This window comes from Mytilus californianus, unplaced genomic scaffold, assembly GCF_021869535.1.
Source record: "Mytilus californianus isolate M0D057914Y unplaced genomic scaffold, xbMytCali1.0.p SCAF_1, whole genome shotgun sequence".
In the NCBI taxonomy this organism is placed as follows: domain Eukaryota; kingdom Metazoa; phylum Mollusca; class Bivalvia; order Mytilida; family Mytilidae; genus Mytilus; species Mytilus californianus.
The window spans coordinates 65,283,488-65,309,306 of NW_026262581.1; the positions used below are offsets into that span (position 1 = coordinate 65,283,488).

At 31.7% G+C, this 25,819-nt stretch overlaps 1 protein-coding gene across 1 annotated transcript in view; it reads left to right on the forward strand.

Annotated features, from left to right (window-relative positions):
• Positions 1–25,424, forward strand: part of LOC127706220 (something about silencing protein 10-like) — a 31,845-nt gene extending 6,421 nt beyond the window's left edge. The window contains exons 4-16 of the mRNA XM_052210704.1: positions 1,266–1,407; positions 6,186–6,260; positions 7,302–7,423; positions 7,728–7,814; positions 8,764–8,820; positions 10,048–10,157; positions 10,777–10,873; positions 11,652–11,779; positions 13,467–13,575; positions 15,423–15,517; positions 16,076–16,187; positions 24,382–24,489; positions 25,234–25,424. Coding sequence (XP_052066664.1) covers positions 1,266–1,407; positions 6,186–6,260; positions 7,302–7,423; positions 7,728–7,814; positions 8,764–8,820; positions 10,048–10,157; positions 10,777–10,873; positions 11,652–11,779; positions 13,467–13,575; positions 15,423–15,517; positions 16,076–16,187; positions 24,382–24,489; positions 25,234–25,326 — 1,335 coding nt within the window. The 3' untranslated portion in view covers positions 25,327–25,424. The remainder of the gene's footprint in view (positions 1–1,265; positions 1,408–6,185; positions 6,261–7,301; positions 7,424–7,727; positions 7,815–8,763; positions 8,821–10,047; positions 10,158–10,776; positions 10,874–11,651; positions 11,780–13,466; positions 13,576–15,422; positions 15,518–16,075; positions 16,188–24,381; positions 24,490–25,233) is intronic.
• The last annotated feature ends 395 nt before the right edge of the window (positions 25,425–25,819 follow it).

The following is a 25,819-nucleotide window of genomic DNA, read 5'->3' on the forward strand; positions in this document are numbered from 1 at the left end:
CTCAGTAAGGAGTTTTATAAATATAACAGGTGAGACAGGAGATGATCATATTTTATATTGATGCAATAATATATTGCTGAAGGTATAAACAGTTACTTTTTTCTCCATCATTGTTAAAAATAAATTTGTTGAGTGCTCCTATGTCAGGAGGATTATAAAATACAAGAAGTATTAAAAACAGGAAGTGAATCTTGTTATGTTCAAAGTACAAATTTCTTTGATTCCTCTTTAAATTTCATACTCATGGTTATGAAACAGAACATTTTTTACCAATTAAGCCAAAACTATGTTTGCCTTTAAAATTGTTTAAGATTTTATTTTTTATGTTATGCCTACTGAAATAAATTTTTCAGGTGTACATGCTGAACATAAACATTACAAATGAATAACATGTGGACATTTCATTCTGTATTAAATATCTAGTATTTGTTCAATTATCTTAAATCCACTAATTAGCAGTAAACAATCATTAACAAAGGTGATAAAACTGCCAAAGCACTAGGTATTTAACTTAATCCCATTGTCAGTTAATTAGTGTTACACAATCAGGTAACAATTTTACCGGAAACGCCGGTAGGCATGAAATTTGGAAATTTTATTTTTTTGAAAAGGCAGAGGGGTGCATTCTTTTACTTTAGAGGGCAGAAGGCCGGGGGTAAGGGCACCAAGGGCGGGCCGCCCTTCTATTTAGGGCAGGCGGGAACACTGCATGTATTAGTTTGTGATTAGATCAGTTTAAGATGAACTGCTAATGTTAAGTCAATGATATTTGGTATGCAAATGTATTGGCATTTGCAAGTATCGTTTCCATGGAAATTTTATTGCCCCACCCCTGATCATGGTTCATTGATTTTGAAACTTTTACACAGTTTACAAGTTTAGGTTTGTTTAAAGGGAACGACTTATAATAAGTCAATGGTATTTGGTATGCAGTTGTATGAGCATTGGCACATCTCATTCCATGGAGATTGTTTAGCCATGTACCTTCAGTCATGGTTCATCGACTTTGAATATTTGCATAACTTACCGGGTACATATTAAAGTATTGCTATTTTAATTTCAACATTTGCATTATCAAAATTACAAAAAGGCGAGACATATCTCTGTGATAACAGTTTATTTTTGAAAGTTACAGATATGGATTTCAGCAATTGTTAAAAGCACACTTGACCCTTTTGGCAGAACTAACATGTTTATACAAAACACCAGAAACAAAACTTGTACTAATGTGTTATAAATATATTAAAAAGCTCTGAATATTATAGGATGAAGTTTTGGGTCTTGTTGATAGTGATGAAAGTGATGAAGAAATAAGAAACTATCAACACCAGTTACGTCAAATTAAAAGATTGAAGAAAAAAGATGCCATGGGAAGTGATTTGGAAGAAGAGGAGGATGAAGAAGCTGGTATTTAACTATTCCATATGATTATGATGTCTTTAAAGGCTATTTTGATGTTTTACTGTGATGCCTTCTTACGACATCATAATGCTGAAGCCATTTTTTTAGCTGGACTTTTTCCTCTCAACTTTGAGACCCAATTATGCCATGAAATCTTCACTGATGGCTAAAATTTTGCATATAACAATTCTTACCTTTTTGTGTGCTTGTTGGTGCATAATACTTCCAAAAAGATCAAAAGTAATGATAAAATAAATTGCAATCCCATCCAAGATGATGATGACCTTCTTCTTTTTTCAAATGGTTGTCCAGATTTCCCAAGATAATTCACTTTTGGAGAGTATAAAATAAATGTAAAAATTAACCTCCATAAAATTAGGTCCATTCAAACTCTAGTTTACTTAATGGTATATTGTAAACTTGTTAGAAAATTTCAAGTTTGATTTTCTTTTTTCTGAATTTTAAATTATACACTATGGCATAAGTGGAGATAACTGTTGTCTCAAAAATATATTAAACAACATATGAACACATAATAGATTTGAAATTTTAGGCTATTTCATTCATTAACATTCTTCTTATTGGTGCTCTTAAAGTGACAGTTCATAAGACTGAAGTATAGTTGATATAGATGTTTAATCTCAGATGAATAATAAAACAACTTTCCATAGTTCTATTGCAGTATAACAAGTTTTTAAATGAAAGGAGTAGGTCCAGTAAGACCCCTTTTTGGCCCCAAAATATAGCAGTTTTACAAAGTTGTTAAAATGTAAACTTTTAGCTATTTATTGGAAAGAAGAATACTTCTGTTACATAAATACAGGCCATAATCTTGCCGGCGAAATGACGATTTAAGTCGCCAAAGAATTTTGAAAATCGCTAAATCTGTTCAGCCGACTGACTTCATAGCGAAGTCAAATCGCTATCAATATCGGTAAAAGGGAGACAACTTGTGATTGACAAGTCTCACAGGTAAAATAAAATGCTTCGCTGGGCGCAGCTTGATACGACCGCAGAGGTCGAACCCTGAACAGTTGGGGCAAGTATGGACACAACATTCAAGCTTGATACAGCTCTGAATTTGGATTGTGATTAAATATTTGACACAGCATAGGTTTCTGACACAGAAAGAATGTGGTCTAAGAACTTCAATTTTTTTAATTTACCTATTATGGTCCAATGTCCAAAATTAAAATACATGGTTAGATTCAGCATATCAAAGAACCCCATATATTCAATTTTTGTTGAAATCAAACAAAGTTTAATTTTGGACCCCCAACTTGGACAAACTTGAAAACTGGTCCCATAATCAAAAATCTAAACACATGTTTAGATTCAGCATATCAAAGTACCCCAAGAATTCAATTTTTGTTAAAATCAAACTAAGTTTAATTTTGGACCCTTTGGACCTTAATGTAGACCAATTAAAAAAAAACGGGACCCAAAATTAATAATCTAAAAACACGGTTAGATTTGGCATATCAAAGAACCCCAATAATTCAATTTTTGATGAAATCAAACAAAGTTTAATTTTGGACCCTTTTGACCTCAATATGAACCAATTTGATAGCGGGCCCACAAATAAAAAATCTAAATACATGGTAAGATTCAGCATATCAAAGAACCCCAAGAATTCAATTTTTGTTGAAATCAATGAAAGTTTAATTTTGGACCCCAATTTGGACCAACTTGAAAACTGGGCCAAAAATCTAAAATCTAAATACATGTTTAGATTCAGCATATCATAGAACCCCATATATTCAATTTTTGTTGAAATTAAACAAAGTTTAATTTTGGACCCCAACTTGGACCAACTTGAAAACTGGTCCCATAATCAAAAATCTAAACACATGTTTAGATTCAGCATATCAAAGAACCCCAAAAATTAAATTTTTGTTAAAATCGAACTAAGTTTAATTTTGGACCCTTTGGACCTTAATGTAGACCAATTCAAAAAACGGGACCTAAAATTAAAAATCTAAATACACGGTTAGATTTGGCATATCAAAGAACCCCAATAATTAAATTTTTGATGAAATCAAACAAAGTTTAATTTTGGACCCTTTTGACCTCAATATGAACCAATTTGATAGCGGGCCCACAAATAAAAAATCTAAATACATGGTAAGATTCAGCATATCAAAGAACCCCATATATTCAATTTTTGTTGAAATCAAACAAAGTTTAATTTTGGACCCCAATTTGGACCAACTTGAAAACTGGGCCAAAAATCAAAAATCTATATACATGTTTAGATTCAGCATATCAAAGAACCCCATATATTCAATTTTTGTTAAAATCAAACAAAGTTTAATTTTGGACCCTTTGGACCTTAATGTAGACCAATTTGAAAACTGGACCCAAAATTAAAAATCTAAATACACGGTTAGATTCGGCATAACAAATAAATAAATGTGGTCAAAGATTTTACAAATCTAATGCGCCATACTGGTCTTCCTTTATAAATATGCATTTCTTTAAACATAATTTAAAAGCAGTGTAAGGGAAGTAACCGAAACGTTGTATTTGGATTACCTCCCTTACACTGTTTTAAATTATCTTAATTGTTCATTAACCATTACTTTATACATAATTTAAAAGCAGTGTAAGGGAGATAATTTCAATGATGTATTTGATTTATCTCCCTTACACTGCTTTAAATTATGTTTTGTACTAAAGTATTTGTCCAATAATGAGGACAACCTTGTTTTTCCCCCTTTTTTGCCCCTAATTCTTAAACGGTTTGAGCAATAACCCCCCAAAGCAAATCCTAACCATCCCTTTGTGGTATGGAAACTTGAAGTATAATTTCAGAGAGATCCATACACCGTTCCACAGTTATTGTCTGGAATCTAGAAAATGCTTATTTTTGGCCCCTTTTTGGCCCCTAATTCCTTAACTGTTGGTACCATAACCCCCAAAATCAATCCCCACCTTCCTTTTGTGGTATTGAACCTTATGGTAAAATTTCATAGAGATCCATTCACTTAAACTAAAGTTAGAGTGCGAAAACTAATGCGTCTTCGGACGACAACGCCGGACGACGTCGATGAGGACGACGACGTTGCCAACGTCATACCAATATACGACCACAAAAATTTTTTTGCAGTCGTATAAAAAATGGCGGCTGACAAGGAAAATCTAGATTTTCATACGACCCAGGACTAATACTGTCAACGATCAAATTAAATAAATACAACGGCGACTTTGAACATCCTCGGATATAACTTTCAAAACTGTTCAAATGGAAATCTGACCGTATGTTTAAGTTATCATTTTACGATGATTTTCATCTGAGGATGTTGCGTAATCACTCAGCTGATTTGTTTTAATTTTATTACTTACACGAGTCGATCAATTTTACTATTCGGTAGGTTAAAGGTGGGAATTAACGGTAGATTTATTATATTCATTGAATAAAAATTGAAATATAAAAGGTAGAAAGACAGCTGATTGATAATGTGATTGCAAACGTACGACACTCGACCAGATTGTGATCAGCAGTGGATTTTTTCTCATGACCACTTCGTTGATATGGATGATATTTTTAAAAAAATATAGAAATTAGCTCTCTATTGGATAGTTAATATGCGATTGAAAGATATTTTCATTCATAGACTTACAATCTTTAACGATAATCTCAATTTACAACTAACACAATGTCCTGGACATTCAATAATGATTTACAAAATAATGACAAGTGCTGAAGTGGTGATATAAATAAAATTCCCAGTCATGTGAAATTTATCAGGTAAACTGGGAGTCATATACTTTTCTGGAGTTTTAAAAATAAATTGAGGCAAATGCACATGAATTTAATGCATCAAAATCATGATAATATTACTAGGCTACTCCCTCATGTCCCAATCAACAAATTTTATTTAGAACAGTTCAACACAATGGTATCAATAAATAAATAACAACTATAAATTGTCTAAACCTTTTTATTAAGAACTTTCTATATATACATGGTGTACAATAACATATGAAAAAACTGCAAGTATATCTTTTATTGAAGTTAAAACAATTTCCTTAGTGATAATCATGAAAACACGATGCAACCGAAACGGTAATGGAATCTCACTTCTCCAAGAAATTGACCACTTCTCGCTTCTACCTCATGGAAGGATAAGTCACTTCTCCCTCTTCAAAATCCTAGATTAGGCCCTGTAAATATGGGCTGTTTTTGACAATACAATGCACATGTATCGGGTACTAGCATCATTAAGTCATGCTAAATTACTGAAATCTTCACAATTTTAGCATTTGAGTTAATTTTTAGACGGTTTTCGTCTTAAATGGAAGTGGCCACATTCGTGTTCATTCTTAATATTTAAATGTAAGTTGTATTTGATGATAATACATATCATATATAAAGGTCAAGGATGAACACGAATGCGGCCACTTTCATTTTTGACAAAAAACATCTGAAAAGTGACATATTATGGCATAATTGAGAGATTTTTAATATTTAAGCCTGCATTTGAGCGTCTTTAGTGACTAAATCGGCCCAAATCTTTCAGATAAACTAATTGAATCTACTAAAGTAGACACTTGAGTGTTTAAAAAGTGTCCAAAATATTTCATCAGATGAACCTGAAATTTGAGGCCAAAATCGGCCCTTACCGGACCTACTCCTTTAATAAACAAATTAAAATCCTTTTTAAGAAACCATTCAGAGTAGCACAAAAGAATTATTTAAATTGATGTATAAGTAAAGTAGTGATGTCATGATTAAATGAGTTACATGAAACATGATTTGTAAAGTTTGTCAATCTATTTAGGCTTACCAGACTCCAAAGCTTGGGGAATAAAAAAGTCAAAGTATTATGGTGGAGATGTTGAAGATGAAGATTTGGGTAAGTATAACCATGGTTACTAATTATTTTCACCATTTAAGACTGAATGCATTCAGAAATGGATATAATTTCAGGTACAAAATAAGTTCAAAAGAAATGTATGTGACGTGAGGGTACCCAAATTGCACCTATGTTGACAGTAAATTTTATTTTTTCTAGTGAATACTTCATCTGTTGATATATACTGTGAATGGTTTATGTATATTTAAAAAATATTTAGCTATGTTAAAAGACGTGCATAGTGTCAGATCATAAAAATATGAATTGTTTAGTCTCTAAGAAGACTTGTAAGATTTCCGCTGCTATTTCTGCTAAATGGGTGCAATTTGGGTACTGTGAAGTTATGCATTCTTCTTTTCCTAAGCAGTGAGTAGAAATTATTATACAGCGGCTATTAAAATAATAAGACTGATTGTTTAATACACCTTAAAAAGTGTAAGTTGTGAGCTAGGCCAAATTTAGGAATCAACAAAAATTCATATAAAATGGAATTACAGTAATGATTTTGGGATGGATAGTGCTCTAATTTTATAAATTACAAGACGTTAAATCTGATAGGGACAGTGTGAGCTTTTGCCATAATCTTAGTATGTAAATCCTTTGTTTATTATCAATAGTAAAATGTTTGGTCCTCTCAAATGACAAGGACAGTTGGAAAGTTTAATTGCATCATCTGTAAGGAGTCAGTTTTAAAAGTTATGGCTGCTATGACTAAAAATACCTTTTAGGATTAAAATTGTTTTTTAAATCAGAAAATTTTTTAAATCTTGTTATGGACAAATTGCTATCTGACTTTATGGAAATTATGCATTTGTAATCCCCTTTAAAGAAGTATGATTGAAGACCCAAACTGTTTTTAAATATGACAACCAACTTTTCTAAAACTAGAAAATTTGCCAATAATTCAATTTTGAAAAAATCATGTGAAGGAGTGGTTGCTGTCAAACTTCAGTGGAAATTTTTGGTTAATTGATATAATAGATAATAGAATTCTCTCAATCTTTAAAAAAAAAACTACATTTATTTTCTTTCATTAAAAAGATCTGTCAGGTTCCGAAGATGAAGAAGCAGCTGCAGTAATGGAAGAAAAGGAAGCTCTGGCTCTACAGAAAAAGATGGCAGCAGAACTTGATGAACAGGACTTTGATTTAGACATATTTAAAGTAAATACATAATCTGTTATCGAAAAAATAAAGTTAATTAAGAAGCACATTTTGGAATCAGTATAATCAGGTTTCAGTTTTCACAATTAATTGTTGTTTCCCATCTTAATATGAAGAAAAAGAAAAACAGAACTCTGTGAAGTTGTCACAATATTGTCTCAATTATAAGATTATATGCTTTCCCATACAGTTTACCCTTTTACATCTATGAAATAAGTTCTTTCTCATGTATATGTAAGAATAGGAATTTGTAATAAAGAAATATTTTTGATAGGTGTTTATTCATGCTATTTCATTGTTACAGAAAACAAAAGTTGTTGAGGAAAAAGACAAAGGAGAAGAGAAGATTATTAAAGATTTGACGAAACTATCAAAACAGGAAAAAATTAAGGTAAATTTTTATTTTTTAATTCAAGTATTCTGTAGTAACTTGAAGTACTGTCAGAGCTCTTGCTTGGATATGTATATTTATATTATCATCCTTTTTGCTGACTTGAAGGAAATTACAGAGTGTAAACAATTTGAATTGAGAAGACAGTTATAACTTAATTCAGATTATTACAATTTCCCAGTGTAATGGAATAGCATTTTTTTTAATCTGGTTGGTTCAGTTATATTACAATCTTATTTTTACAAATTGTATGTAAATTTGTTAATCTTTATACTCAAGTCAGGAATTTGCAAAGTAATTTATGTTTCCAATTCAGTGTAGATAAAAGATGTGGTATACTGTTCAGAAGGCAATATCCGTAATTATAATGTAAAGGTAAAAAGTGAAATTAAAAAAATCAAACGGTCACTATTTAACCTCTAATAACAAAATGAATATCCCATCACTGCAAGCTGAGGAAAGCTTTGTATATTAAGTGAAAAAAATGTTGTTCAAATAGAGTAATTAATTGGATTTTCAGAAAATATACTGGTTAAATGGAGCAGCTTTCAAATGTCATGTATTCATGTTGAATTGTGAAATATATTCTCATTTGTCACTTAACTTTTTGGTGAAGAATAATAGGATTTTATGTGTCAGTTAAATTATTGAATTGTGTCTTTACATGAACAGCTGTTAAATTATTGAATTGTGTCTATACCTGAATAGCTGTTAAATTATTGAAATGTGTCTGTATGAGAATTGCTGTTAATGTTAAATTATTGAATTTGTATCTTTACATGAATAACTGTTAATGTTAAATTATTGAATTGTGTCTTTACATGAATAGCTGTTAAATTATTGAAATGTGTCTGTGTGAGAATAGCTGTTAATGTTAAATTATTGAATTGTGTCTTTACATGAATAGATGTTAATGTTAAACTATTGAATTGTGTCTTTACATGAATAGCTGTTAAAGAAAGAATCACCTGAACTGATGACACTGATTGAAGATTTTAAAGTAAAGGTAAGGATCAAATCTTGACCAGATTATTGTAAGGTAGAGGGATGATACATAAAAACCTGTATATAAAGGTCACCTTGAGACTAAAGAAAATATACCTCATTAAAGAGATGACCTCTGAATTTAGGTTCAAAATGCAATCTGATAAAATGCAGATACAGTGTCAAAGCTTTGTTTACAAGGATCTGACAACACTTTGTTTTACTTTTTGTTCTGGTAATTATTACATAGCCAATGAAATTTCAGTCTTCAAATTTTTGAAGGTGTGCATTAATCCGACAAAGCCAGAGGATCCCAAAAATTCATTAAAACAGAAAGTAAAACAAGAGTGTTTTCAGATCCTTGTTAAGCAAAGCTTGGACACAGGATCTGTGTTTTAATCAGATTGTTCAAAATGCACATATATTACTACAGCAAGACAAGAAGAGGGTGACAAGAGAGTATTTGGTTTAATAAAGGTGACCCATATAGCAGGTTTGACTAATTTTCATTACAGTGCTGCTGATTGGTGAGAAATGTCTCAAATTGTCTTGGTTATGCACTAGAGGATGTAAATATTTTTTAGGGCTAATCTATTTAAACATAGTTTACCTCAATGTAGGAACAAGGAAATGACTTTTCTGCCTAGATATTTCAATGTTAAATTTTGTAACATAATTCTATATAAAAGTTGAATATCAATGATTTTAGTAGTGCATTAGCAAAAAGTTTGCCTTCCCTGGGTATAAGCTGTGTTTAAATGGAATAACCCTGATTACTTATAAAATTTCATCACAATTTACTTATTAACATATGGCAGGGCCCTCTGTGATGACTACCATTACTATCCTCTAGTTAAACAATGAAATAGATATTTCTTTTATCTGAGTTGGTATTAGAAAATGCTGAATTTTCTAATTTCTATTGAACATCATTAATTGATCGGAAACAGCTTTGATAATGATTATTATAGTAATTTTTTTTAATGAAAAATGATTCATAACTTCAATTCTGAATCATCCCAACCTTTTTTTATCATTTAACAAATTGATATGAATTCTAGTTCATAGATTCATAATTTTGAACAGATATGTTGAATAATAGTGTTAAACGCATTGATAAAATACATGAAATTGAGGATGAGATTGAGTTGTGCATTCAGATATACCAGTTATATTTCATCAAATGTTTTTAAGATTTGTTTCTTTGATTTCTGTGTAAAAGTTTGAAATGAGTGAAGATTTGTTGTAGATGACAGAGGTTAAAGACATTTATCATCCCCTTTTGACCCTAGTTAAGGAAGGAAAAATACAAGGCAAAGCTGCGGAATATGTGGAAACAAAGTTTAAACTGTTACTCAAGTAAGTTGTCAAAAATTAAAACAATCTTGCCTGATACTAATTTATCAACCATTAGTTTGGATCATTGAAATCATGGTGAATTGAACATAAAAAAGTCATAAAAAAATTTGCTGCTATATCTGTCTTTTTAAGATAGAAATCAGTGTGATTGTGCTAGCTGGTTACAGCTCAGAACTATTGGGTTGGAATGTCTGTGCAAGGTCAAGGTCACAAATTTAGTTCAAATAAATATCTCCATATTCAAATATACAACATCTTGTCCAGCTAAAAAAATTTGAATGCCTTGAAGTATAATGATACTTGGTATTATTATTGGCTGCCACCAGAGGTTGTGTAGCGAATAAAGTTGGAATGTTTGTTTGCAAGGTAAACATCCATATATCAAGATGAATACAAGGGATGGGCAAGGGTGTTGGGCTGGAGGGAATGATTTTGTTTGTTTTGCTAGCAGTACCTAAAGTATTTTCTTGTGATTATAGTAATTATGATTATTTGAGTTTATGACTTCAGAAAAAGAGGTGGTATGACCTTTTCAACTGTAGGGATTATACCTAAATTTAAGCATAACCTGATATAACATTTTACTTTAAAATAACATACCTATAATGTTTTTTTTTAGTTATTGTACAAACATAAGCTTCTATATGATGTTAAAATCAACGCAAGTACCTGTGCAGAATCATCCAGTCATTAAAAGACTAGTACAACACAGGAATGTAAGTTTTCAGAAGATACCAGTACCGAACATTCAAATATCTCCACTAAAATCTTGAAAAGTACCAGTCCAGAGAGAGTGATAAGTTGAATAAGACTCAACAGGACTGGCATGAAATTATTAGTTACACAGTGTGCTAGTGGCCTAATACGATATATATGGGGTCAGTAAATTTTATATGGTGTGAGAGCGAAGCTGACCCTGTATATATCGTATTAGCCCACTAGCACACTGTGTAACGAATTTATCTTACTGACTATCTTAACATGTGGAATTCAGACTAGATACCTATTAAAGTGATCAAGTCTTCAATATTAACAACCAACTTTCATTGGTCTAGACAAAAACAATTGCCAAAAATAACAGTTTGTTAGCCTTTAATGTGTTTTCTGCATTAATTTTCAATCGTTTATTATCAATTTCTTCATTTGTTGTCTGGGCAATACGTTTCAGATTTTTCTTCAACGTCATGTTGTTTTTATAAAGGGATGTAACACTGCTACTAACCTAGTATTAAAATACTAACCCAATATTAAATATACAGGGTCTCCACGTGTTTGCTTTTAACCAATGAAATTCCTAGAAATGTATAGGAGGTAAGATAATATATGTATTACAAATACCGGCTAAATAGATTTATTTGGAAAATGCCTGCATTGAAAGATTTGACAAAATCTGAGATTATCCTAGAGGTATCATTAGAATTTTGTTATTACAAAGCATGAACCAGTACATAATTTCTATGTTTTCACCTAGAGCTATATATATTTTGTTTATAGTTAATGAAGCAGTTGGAACCAGTTGATGACAAGGTCAGACCAGAGATTGAGGACATTTTAGAAAAGTTAAACAAAGGAGAGGAAATTCACTTTGCAGAACCTGCATCTTCACAGAAGACTTTCATTAGGTACAATACTGTTATGTATACTCCATGCAAAAGTGTTGCTTTTTAGTGTATGGTGTTTTTCACCTGTCAGTCTGTCCATCAGCGTTTTGTTGTCACCAGGATAACACCTTCATTTTTTGTCCGATCATCTTCACAGGATGGAGGTTTTCACTCATCAAAACCACAAATGGAAACTTTCACAAAATCTTGCTCACATGATGTACTTTTGCATCTCCTATTTCATTTCTTCATCCAAATGATTTTTGGGTTTACATTGGCATAACATTGACTTTGACATAGCCACTACTAAAATACACCTATCTATTTGCATCTCCTCCAAAACACCTGTTCAGAATTAAATGAAACTTTGTATATATTTCAGTATATAATGCTATTGTGCACATATTTTGTTTTTTATCAAACCTAATTTTAGTGGTTTTAGCTAAAAAATTGTGAAACCCAGTATACAATTCATTAAAACTTTCTTAAAATCTTAACCATATAATGCCATTGTGCATTTTTGATAAGAATTGTTTTTGGGGTTTTCCTAAGGAAAACAAACTTTTATGAAGATGAATTCATGTGCCTGTTGAAGGTATATATCTAAAGATATTATTTTGTATTAAATGTACATCTTGTATGACATGGTGACTTAAAATACATGTCCTTATTTATTAATACTGTAGAATAGGTCAAAATAGTATTCATTAGATGTTATAACCTTTATTCTCCAGATTTACTTGCATTTGCATAATTTATTCATATGGTACATGCAGTTTTTGGGAGTTACAGAAAAAGTATTTTATGAATAAAAGGTGTGGGGTATATGTCAATGAGACAGCAACCCAACAACATCAGTTGTTTAAAAAATTGATTTAAGTAAAAAAAAGACGATAAGAGTCAACATATTCTATAACATGTCAATAATTCTTATATGATTTGCATATTAGGGAATACGTTTATCTGATTGGTTTCAGAAGACTTCCGGTAGTGGCTTTTGAAGTTATTTATTTTTTGATAGACGATGTTGACGGAACTCTTTTTTGTAACCAATATAAACAAATGGCGGCGATAATAACACAAACCAGCTCAACATTAAAATATTTATTTTCACTTTGCCTTCATCGTTAAATTAGATAATAAACACAAAATATTCATTTGATTGATTAATTTATTTTCACCTCAGATTACCAGGTACAAATTTCATGGAGTACATTTTTTGTGTTAACCAAAAAATATATTCATGCACTAGGCCAATTCAATGACACAAATATACAATTTACGTGTGATAGAGGTTATGAGTGGGGAAATTAAATTCGTTTTCTTTAATTTCAAAGAACTATAAGGATTACCGGTAAACACATTTTTAAAGGAATTAATTGTTGCATAAACTGGACTAAGTAACTCACAAACATATCATTTTGTGAGTAAATTGGTCCAGTTTATACACGAATAAATGCCTTTAAAAAGGCGTTTAATCCTATAATGCACACACTTTAACATGTCAAAAATGTTGTCTTATCACCAACAATCACCTATGCTTCAAATAATGAATTTATCCTCTTACTGATAACACCTGTCTCATAATACCAATATATTTATAACATAGAAGTTCTAAAAAATATCTGTTACTTTCCTTTCTGACCTATAAGCACATAAAGGACATTCTAAAAGTAGGTTGCTGATTATGACATTGTGTCTTTAACAGGAGGAAGCTATCAAAACAAAGCAGAGATAGGATAGAGCAAAAGAAATTAAGTGAATTGATCTCTGAATCGGAGGAAGATGATGAATCTGCTCTACAATCAAATAAGAAGGTAAACTAGATTTGTAATTGCTAGCAATAACGGATGGCACCCTATTCCCCCCATTGCCAGGGTAACGGCAGCCATTTCGAAAATTCCTAAGTCGAACAGCATCTACACATACCAATTAACATTGTTATAAAGTTTCATGAATTTTGGAGCATTTTTAAATTTTGGACATTTTTGCTGTTTCCATTCCATTTTGAACCATTCCATAGTCAGAGGATCAACTTCACATGGTGGTCAATAGTATAGCATAGTTCCATCAACATTGGTCCATACAATTCTGAGAACTGCCGAGAACAAAAAAAGTGGAAGAAAAATAATAAGAACTAGATTTGCCATTGCAAGCAATAGTGGATGGCACCCTTCCCACATTGCCACTAAACTGCAGCCATTTTGAAAATTTCAAACAGTCAAAAAACATAAAAACATCACAACACATCTATCTGTATATTTTCCCGAAGTTTGGAGCATTTTTTAATTTTTCAGTTTTTTGCCGTTTCCATGACAATGGCAGCCATTTTTAAAATTTCAAAGCCAAAAGTATCATCTTTACTTGCCAGTTAACATTTGTGTTAAGTTTTATTAAGTTTGGAGAATTTTGAAAATTTTTGACAATTTTGCTGTTTCCATGTTAACGGTGACCATTTCCAAAATTCCAATGACACCTGCAACATTGGCACTTAACAGGAACATTACTATTAAAGTTCACTGGGAATCACAAACCTTGTTTAGCGAGTAAATGCTACTTTACGGTTTTCCCATAGGGTTTAATGCTAAACATATCCAGTTGCTATGGCAATATGGTAGTTCCAAAGATTCTCAAAATCATCTTAAACCTGTATATAGTGGACACCAACAATGTGTAAAAATTTGATGATTTTAAGTTCATGCCTACTCACATAATGCACCAAAAACAATTTTTTTTTTTCACATTTGTTCTGTTTCCATGGTAATGGTGGCCATTTTGAGTTATTCCAATGTGTCTTGCACAACTTCACATAGTGGTCCACATTATGGTATAGTTCCATCAACATTGGTCCATTCAATTCCAAGAAATAGCCTGGACAAAGAGTGTGGAAGAATAAAAATAAGAAAGAAACGTAGAATAACAATATGTCACCCCAACTCTGTTGAGGGTGCCATAATTAAGCAGAATGTATTATCATTCTTGGTAATCAAATATTTACTTTTTATCTATCATTTGATATTAAAAGATAAGAAATGAAGGAAAAGTTGAAAATAGAATGGAACTTAACAAGTGTCTGATGACTTTTTCCACAACTAATCAGTCACAGAAGCATCTATTTTCTCTCCTGTTTTTGATTTGTATCCAATTTAGTTTAGAATATAAACAGATATGTAATCTAGAATCATTCATGCATAGATTGTGTTATTACCAGAACATCCTGCTTCTCTGTTGCCCACTTTCTTTGAGCTTGACATTACCAAAAAGCCTTAACTAAATTGTTCATGCATAATATGTAGGTCAAGGTTGCCTAATTTTTGTTGGACCATTGTTAAGAAATTTAAAAGATGTATCCATGGACAAAAATCAGTGAAATTAGTAGATGTGGTATGATTGCAAATGAGACAACTATCCAACAGTTTCAAACTATCACTCCTCTTTACTTTGTAGATGCTTTGTGGTTAATTGTAACACAATGATTAATTATGGAATATGAAGTAAAAAAGTAGAATTGATATCATGTACAACTTGGTTGTGGAAGGAAATAAAAACAGAATCACAGTGTGCATGTAATACATGACTAGAAAATTTTATGATTTAGAAAAATTTGAGAATATAAATAGATTTGAATGATTTTTAAAATTACTTTTCTTGCTTATAATTGTAGAAGAAGAATTCAACAGACAAAAGATATGAAACGAAAGATGAGAAAGATGCTTTAGAGTATTACAATATGATGAAATCAAGGGGAAAAGGTCAAAGGTTTGTTATTCTATCATTGATTTTTTTTGTCCAGATAAATATAATTTTGGCATAAAGCAGAATCTTAGATACTTGGTAAGTCTTTTGAGTGCAACAATGAAAGAATTTTACAGCATATTGCCAAAATTACAGACACTCAAAATATTTTAAACATTGGAAGTAAATTTTGTACTGTAATATTATAACCTGTTTCTGCAGAGTAGCACAAAAAATAGATTTAAAGCAATATCTCTCAAGTTCTATTGTTTTATTGCTAGTGATTTGATATCTCTCTATGATAGACAATGCTTCTGTGGATTAATTTATCAGCTTGTTAACCAATCATAGCACATGAGGGCAATTCATGGATCATCATGGCCTTCGATCTTAAAGATTTCCTGACCTTCACTCACATGTGATTACATTATACATCACCTCTAAGGAAATTAACAAAATTGCTGCTGCAATGTCATGTGATAGCAATTGTCAGTTGCTATACAAATCAGGTTGGCAAATTGAGGTCGCCTTGGATTCTACAATTTAAATATCAATAATCAATATTTTAAAATATGTTTGCAGTGATGATGAGGAACTGGATGAGGGAACAATGAATGGTATGGAAGACATGAATAATGATGAAAATGTTGGGGATGATGATGAATTTGAGGGTAAAAGAAAAGTTACATATCAGGTGTGTAATGATACATCTATGACAGGGTTACAAACTTGGTATTACTTGCAAATCAATTTCTATATACTGTAAATTCAGAAATTATTGCATGCATTTATTATTGAGGTTTTTATACGACCGCAAAAAAATTTTGTGGTCGTATATTGGTATGACGTTGGCGTCGTCGTCGTCGTCGTCGTCGTCCGGCGTCGTCCGGCGTCGTCGTCCGAATACATATTGGTTTTCGCACTCTAACTTTAGTTTAAGTGAATGGATCTTTTTGAAATTTGACCATAAGGTTAAATACCACAAAAGGAAGGTTGGGATTGATTTTGGGGGTTATGGTACCAACAGTTAAGGAATTAGGGGCCAAAAAGGGGCCAAAAATGAGCATTTTCTAGTTTCCAGACAATAACTGTGGAACGGTGTATGGATCTCTCTGAAATTATACTACAAGTTTCCATACCACAAAGGGATGGTTAGGATTTGCTTTGGGGGGTTATGGCTCAAACCGTTTAGGAATTAGGGGCAAAAAAGGGGGAAAAACAAGGTTGTCCTGGTTAATGGACAAATACTTTAGTACAAAACATAATTTAAAGCAGTGTAAGGGAGATAAATCAAATACATCATTGAAATTATCTCCCTTACACTGCTTTTAAATTATGTATAAAGTAATGGTTAATGAACAATAAAGATAATCTAAAACAGTGTAAGGGAGGTAATCCAAATACAACGTTTTGGTTACTTCCCTTACACTGCTTTTAAATTATGTTTAAAGAAATGCATATTTATAAAGGAAGACCAGTAAAAATATCTGCAAATGTTTTCATCTTTTTTTTTTACAAAAAAATCCATATGAAAGATTTGACACTATATTTTTATTAATTCTATTATAAAATAGATTAAGTTAGCACTATGGTAAATTTAAATGGGTAATTATGGTTGCCAACTCCATTGGAAATTTGAATTGAGATTATGACCATATCTTGAGGGAAAGAATTTTTTTGGGGGAAAAAGGGGGGGGGGATAAAAAGAAATTGTGGGGGGCCAATTTTTTCTCATTTCAGATTTCAGAAATTAAAAAGAATTATTCTTCAAATATTTTTTTTTTTTCAAATTTCAAATATTGAAAAATTTCAAGAAGTAATCTTTAATTGCACAGTATGGCGCATTAGATTTGTAAAATCTTTGATCACATTTATTTATTTGTTATGCCGAATCTAACAGTGTATTTAGATTTTTAATTTTGGGTCCAGTTTTCAAATTGGTCTACATTAATGTCCAAAGGGTCCAAAATTAAACTTTGTTTGATTTTAGCAAAAATTGAATATATGAGGTTCTTTGATATGCTGAATCTAAACATGTATTTAGATTTTTGATTTTTGGCCCAGTTTTCAAGTTGGTCCAAATTGGGGTCCAAAATTAAACTTTGTTTGATTTCAACAAAAATTGAATATATGGGGTTCTTTGATATGCTGAATCTAACCATGTATTTAGATTTTTTATTTGTGGACCCCGTTATCTAATTGGTTCATATTGAGGTCAAAAGGGTCCAAAATTAAACTTTGTTTGATTTCATCTTAAATTGAATTATTGGGGTTCTTTGATATTCCAAATCTAACCGTGTATTTAGGTTTTTAATTTTGGGTCCTGTTTTTTAAATTGGTCTACATTGAGGTCCAAAGGGTCCAAAATTAAACTTAGTTTGATTTTAACAAAAATTGAATTCTTGGGGTTCTTTGATTTGCTGAATCTAAACATGTGTTTAGATTTTTGATTATGGGCCCAGTTTTCAAGTTGGTCCAAGATAGGGTCAGTATTTAAACTTTGTTTGATTTCAACAAAAATTGAATATATGGGGTTCTTTGATATGCTGAATCTAAACATGTATTTAGATTTTTGATTATGGGCCCAGTTTTCAAGTTGGTCCAAATTGGGGTCCAAAATTAAACTTTGTTTGATTTCAACAAAAATTGAATATATGAGGTTCTTTGATATGCTGAATCTAACCATGTATTTAGATTTTTTATTTGTAGGCCCTGCTATCAAATTGGTTCATATTGAGGTCAAAAGGGTCCAAAATTAAACTTTGTTTGATTTCATCGAAAATTGAATTATTGGGGTTCTTTGATATGCCAAATCTAACCGTGTTTTTAGATTTTTAATTTGGGTCCAGTTTTTTAAATTGGTCTTCATTGAGGTCCAAAGGGTCCAAAATTAAACTTAGTTTGATTTTAACAAAAATTGAATTCTTGGGGTTCTTTGATATGCTGAATCTAAACATGTGTTTAGATTTTTGATTATGGGCCCAGTTTTCAAGTTGGTCCAAGTTGGGGTCCAAAATTAAACTTTTTTTGATTTCAACAAAAATTGAATATATGGGGTTCTTTGATATGCTGAATCTAACCATGAATTTAGATTTTTTATTTGTGGGCCCTGCTATCAAATTGGTTCATATTGAGGTCAAAAGGGTCCAAAATGAAACTTTGTTTGATTTCATCAAAAATTGAATTATTGGGGTTCTTTGATATTCCAAATCTAACTGTGTATTTAGATTTTTAATTTTAAGTCCCGTTTTTTTAAATTGGTCTACATTAAGGTCCAAAGGGTCCAAAATTAAACTTAGTTTGATTTTAGCAAAAATTGAATTCTTGGGGTTCTTTGATATGCTGAATCTAAACATGTGTTTAGATTTTTGATTATGGGCCCAGTTTTCAAGTTTGTCCAAGTTGGGGTCCAAAATTAAACTTTGTTTGATTTTAACAAAAATTGAATATATGGGGTTCTTTGATATGCTGAATCTAACCATGTATTTTGATTTTGGACATTGGACCATAATAGGTAAATTAAAAAAATTCAAGTTCTTAGACCACATTCTTTCTGTGTCAGAAACCTATGCTGTGTCAAATATTTAATAACAATCCAAATTCAGAGCTGTATCAAGCTTGAATGTTGTGTCCATACTTGCCCCAACTGTTCAGGGTTCGACCTCTGCGGTCGTATCAAGCTGCGCCCCAGCGAAGCATTTTATTGAAGAATAGATAAAATGTGAAAATTAGTGTGATTTCAGGAAAATCTACTGTACATATAGATATACCTATCAGATATCAGAATGCGAGTTATTATTTTTGTGATAATCACCAAGAAGCATTATTCCCATTAATAAAAACTCACAATAATTTCTGAATTTACCGTATACAAATGCAGGTAAAACAATGATTATTTTGAAAAATGTCTTTGCCCTGAGTTGTTTATCCTCCTTGCTTTCTGAGGTGGGCTACATATAGTGATGATGCCCATCTGTTCATATGCATGTTTGTTTGTCCTTCTGTCTCACATTTGTTTCTGCTTCAGTTCCTGAACAGCTTGAAATAATAAAATGCTCCGCAGGGCGCAGCTTGATACGACCGCAGAGGTCGAACCCTGAACAGTTGGGGGAAGTATGGACACAACATTCAAGCTTGATACAGCTTTGGATTTGGATTGTGATTAAATATTTGACACAGCATAGGTTTCTAACACAGATTGAATGTGGTCTAAGAACTTAAAAATTTTAAATTGGACATTCACCTATTATGGTCCAATATCCAAAATCTAAATACATGGTTAGATTCAGCATATCAAAGAACCCCAAGAATTCAATTTTTGAAGAAATCAAACAAAGTTTAATTTTGGACCCTTTTGACCTCAATGTGGACAAAGTTGATAACGGGGCCCAAAAATCAAAAATCTAAATACATGGTTAGATTCAGCATATCAAAGAACCCCATATATTCAATTTTTGTTGAAATCAAACAAAGTTTAATTTTGGACCCCGATTTGGACCAACTTGAAAACTGGGCCCATAATCAAAAATCTAAATACATGTTTAGATTCAGCATATCAAAGAACCCTAAGAATTCAATTTTTGTTAAAATCAAACTAAGTTTAATTTTGGACCCTTTGGACCTTAATGTAGACCAATTTGAAAACGGAACCAAAAATTAAGAATCTAAATACACGGTTAGATTCGGCATATCAAAGAACCCCAATAATTCAATTTTTGATGAAATCAAACAAAGTTTAATTTTGGACCCTTTTGACCTCAATGTGGACAAAGTTGATAACAGGGCCCAAAAATCAAAAATCTAAATACATGGTTAGATTCAGCATATCAAAGAACCCCATATATTCAATTTTTGTTGAAATCAAACAAAGTTTAATTTTGGACCCCCGATTTGGACCAACTTGAAAACTGGGCCCATAATCAAAAATCTAAATACATGTTTAGATTCAGCATATCAAAGAACCCTAAGAATTCAATTTTTGTTAAAATCAAACTAAGTTTAATTTTGGACCCTTTGGACCTTAATGTAGACCAATTTGAAAACGGAACCAAAATTTAAGAATCTAAATACACAGTTAGATTCGGCATATCAAAGAACCCCAATAATTCAATTTTTGATGAAATCAAACAAAAGTTTAATTTTGGACCCTTTGGACCTCAATGTGGACCAATTTAAAAACGGGGCCCAAAATCCAAAAACTAAATACACGGTTAGATTCAGCATATTAAAGAACCCCATGAAATCAAGAATAAAACCCCATTGAAATTGGTCAAGAAATAAGCAATTTATAGGAAGTATCTTCTTTTGCACAATCCTGTGCTATTAAATATTTCTTGCTATTGCGCAATACTGTACAATTGACAATTTCTTGCTATTGCGCAATATTGTGCTATTGGATATTTCTTGCTATTGCGCAATACTGTGCAATTGAAGATTTCTTGCTATTGCGCAATACTGTGCAATTGAAGATTTCTTGCTATTGTGCAATACTGTGCAATTGAAAATTTCTTGCTATTGCACAATACTTATTATATAATAATTTACACATCCTGTTTGGTGTGTATCTCCTACCATATCATTATTATTTGATTTTAAATATAAATCAGAAATAACCAACTTAAAATGGAAAATTTTAAAAGAAACAAAAAAGGAAAAAAAGAAAAAAAAGGAAAAAAAAATAAATCCCCCCCCAAAATTTTTTGAACCCCCATTATGATTCATCACCCCCCAAACTCAATCCCAGCCTTCCCTTTGTGGTATGGTACCTTGCAGTACAATTTCAGAGAGATCCATACACTTGAACACAAGTTATTGTCTGGAAACTAGAAAAAAATGTGTTTTTTGGCCCCTTTTTGGCCCCAAATTCCTAAACATTTAGGGCAATTACCCCCAAACTCAAACCCAGCTTTCCCTTTGTGATATGGAACCTTGTAGTACAATTTCAGAAAGATCCATACACTTACACACAAGTTATTGTCATGAAACTAGAAAAATGCTTGTTTTTTGCCCCTTTTTTGGCCCCTAATTCCTAAAATTTGGAGGCAATTACCCCCAAAATCAATCCCAGCATTCCTTTAGTGATATGGAACCTTGTGGTACAATGTCAGAGAGATCCATACACTAACACACAAGTTATGTCTGGAAGTTACAAAAATGCTTATTTTTGGCCCCTTTTTGGCCCCTAATTCCTATACTGTTATTACCATAACCCCCAAAATCAATCCCAACCTTCCTTTTGTGGTATTGAACCTTGTGGTAAAATTTCATAAAGATCCATTCACTTAAACTAAAGTTAGAGTGCGAAAACCAATGTGTCTCCGGACGACGCCGGCTGACAACGACGACGACGACGCCGGACGACGACGACGACGCCAACGTCATGCTAATATACGACCACAAAAATTTTTTTGCGGTCGTATAAAAACCTGTAAACTTTTACAGAATCTTGCTCACATGGTGTACTTTTGCACCTCCTATTTCATTTCTTCATCTGTATGATTTTGGGGGTTAACTTTGAGATGATGTGTACATGGACTTTGTCATATGTGTACATTATAGTACAAATGTTGTAGTACACATTTGTACCTGCTTTTCCTAATCCCCTATAATTCCATTGTGAACCTCTTATTTTGTTTTTTGGTCAGAATTATTTTTGGGGTTTCCCTTTGCAAATTATGGATTTTGCAAGGAGCGGAGTATCATCATGTTAACTTTGCCGCTAGTTTTGATTTAGCTTACAGATGTTTTAAACAAAATGTTGTGCCTCCCAGACCAGGAGGATTAGCAAGGATGAGGAGATGAGGGGAACCCAATCCCAATTTTTTTTTAGAGGGAGCCAAAAAAGGAGTTTCTATATACCAAGTATTATAACACATGACAGCTAAATAAAGATTGCAATTTTACCAGAAACTTGGTTTTTAGATGAAATCTCATGAAATAGAACTACTTATTTTTATTTCTTTACAATTTTATTTGGCATGTGACCCAAAACCTTGTCATGCTTGTAGAAGACCTAATTTTGACAATGAGATGAAGAACAGCAATTAAAGCCCTGCTACTTTGCTTTTGTTTTTATGCCCCCGCTGTTGCGGTGGGGGCATTAAGTTTTACCCTTGTCCGTCTGTACGTACGTATGTACCAAAATTGGTTTCCGTTCTCTTACATGAGTTTGCCTCAACCAAATGTTATGAAACTTATACACAATGCTTATTACCACAAAACACAGATCAAGTTTGAATTTTGATGGACTTTAACCGTTCTAGAGTTATGCCCCTTTATAAATGGAAAAATTGCAAAATTTTTAGTTTCTGTTCTTTAACTTAAGTTTGCCTCAACCAAATGTTATGAAACTTGTACACAATGCTTATTAAAACAAAACACAGATCAAGTTTGAATTTCGGTGGCGTCACTTTAACAGTTCTAGAGTTATGCCCTTTTATAAATGGAAAAATTGCAAAATTTTTATTTTCTTCTAAAGATCAAGTAAATTTTAAAATTGGAGTTATCTTCCTTTGTCCATGATTATAGTTGAATCAACTACAATCAATGCTTTATACAATGCAATGTTTAATTTTGACTTCCACTGATAAAACACGGATCAAGTTGAATTTGGGTATTGTCACTTTGACCATTATTGAGTTATGCCCCTTTATAAATCGAAAGATTGCAAAATTTTTAGTTTCCATTCTGTAACTTAAGTTTGCCCCAACCAAACATTATGAAACCTATACACAATATTCATTACCACCAAACTAAGATCAAGTACAAATTTTTTGTTTCCGTTTTCTAACTTAATTTCGTTTGCCTCAACCAAATGTTATGAAACTTATACACAATGCTTATTACTACATAATACAGATTAAGTACGAAATTTGGTGGCGACACTTTTACCATTCTTGAGTTACGTCCCTTTATAAACATAAAAATTGCTGAATTTTTCGTTTCCGTTCTCTAACAAGTTTGTCTCAACCAAATGTTATAAAACTTATACACAACCGTTCTAGAGTTATGGGTGTTTACAAATAGAAAAATTGCTGAATTTTTAGTTTCTGTTCTCTACTTAAGTTAGCCTCAACCAAATATTATGAGACATACACACAATGCTTATTACCACAAAACTCAGATCAAGTTCAAATTTGGGTAGTGTCGCTTTTACTGTTCTTCAGTTATGTCCCTTTATAACTATATGATATGCAAGGGGGGGCATCATCTGTGTCCACATGTGGACACTATCCACATTTATTTTTCATGTGTTTGTGTATTGACATTGTGTTATGCATTGATACAACATATCCTTTTTTTCCATAATTGATTGAATTTGTCAAATAGATTATTTTATACATTGAAAACAATGTAAAAAAGCATAACTAGTTAGGGGGGTTTTTACACAAGGTACTGGTAATATTTACTCTGTGTTGATGCATTTGAAATAGTCCATTGTAAGATTCTAGAAAAACTGCAAACATTGTCAAAATTGAACAACTAAAAAGCCATTTCAAATATACATTATTAGAAGTGAGAATTATTTTTAAGAATCAATTATGGTTTTCCTCTTTTATGACTGCTTAAAAGATGAATGACTTTATATGAATTTAATGCATGTATTAAAGGCTTCGCTTCCAATTTTTGGGTTGGAAGGGGGTTGTTTAAAAAAATCAGATATGATAATGACATCTTCTTATTACCAAATTAAATTGTTACTTATGAAAAACATAAAATTACAATTTAATTGATAAAGAAGGTACACAAATAACTTGTTGATCACTGATAAATGCTCAGGAGATATCATGAGAATAAAATATTTCATTTTCTAATTACTTTACCGCGGCAGTTACAGTAGTTTTGAAATACTCATGTAAGCTTTAACTATGTTTGATTTTCATTTGCAGATTGAGAAAAATAAGAATATACAGATAAAGAAGAAAAAGGAAGATAGAAACCCAAGAGTTAAACTAAGGAACAAGTTTAGAAAGGCCAAGATTAGGAGAAAGGGACAGGTAATTTGACACTATCAAAAGAAAAATGACAAGTGTCAACGTATATTTTTTCCGCCTAACAGAAGTTCCACTGGAAACTTTCCTATAAACAATGTCTTATATTCTGTTCGGGTTGGATATTCTGTATCTGTATCATATAATCCCTTAGTACAAATACTGTAATATTTGTTCCAGTGGAAATAATATTCCAGAATATTTCTTCAATTTGATACTAATATAATGAAGGAACTTCTATTTCATGACAAAAGAAAAAAAAATTTGATACCTAAAGATTTGCTTTTCAAATACAACAATGTTTAAACAGAATATCGACCCATTCCTCTTCATTGATATGTCTGGGTATTCTTAGATATTAAAGCTAAAATTATTTCAATGGACAGAATATATATACACTTTCACTTAAATGATGCATGAAATTAACAGTGTGTCTTCAATTGTTTACAAAATTATATGTTTGACGGAGTCATTTCCATGACAATTTGCTTATAATGTACTTGGTTCTCTCAAAGACCTCAACATTTTTTACGGTTTTCCATTACATTAAATATATACATGTTTTACTAATAAGAAAATAATCATCTGTTTAATTATCTTCACATAATTGCATAACAGACATACAAAAAGAGAGGAGAATTTGCATACATTGAAACTATATATAAGAAAATTCTTTATAAAAGAAAATTAATTCTTCAAATGTATACTGGTTATAGAACTTTCATTATATTTTAATCTTTTTAATTTCAGGTCCGAGAGGCTCGTACAGAAATGAATCGTTATGGTGGTGAAGTGTCTGGCATCAGAGCTGGTATAAAGAGAAGTGTGAAAATAAAAACTTGATTAATTAGAAAACATTTTATCATGTTAGTGTATCAGAATCGTCATCAGTTGTAATGTAATATAACTGAAACCTTATGTTATTAAAATGTATTATTGTTTCTCTTATTTGTTTTACTTCTAATGTCTTTATTATAAATGACAGTAAATAAATTTTGGATAAAGTGACACAATTAAGGGCTAAGAAATATTTGCCCATATTACAGCTTTTTAAGAATCTATCTGCGAATATGCAATGTCAAGGTCACAATATAAGTTCAACTTTACAAGCCTCATGTACAATGCTCTGAAGGAAATTAATGTATCCTGTGAAGCTAGTTAAACTTACAGATGACACAAATGTAACAGATGGGTGAAATGGAATTGCTCACAGGGATTGCTTGAGTAAACTTGATACACTTTGAGATCAAATGTGTTGAAAAAAGTATGTGGATAGATGCAGTTGTTTATCTGTTGGATAAGATTCAGTATGTCATAGAACCCCAAGAATTTAATT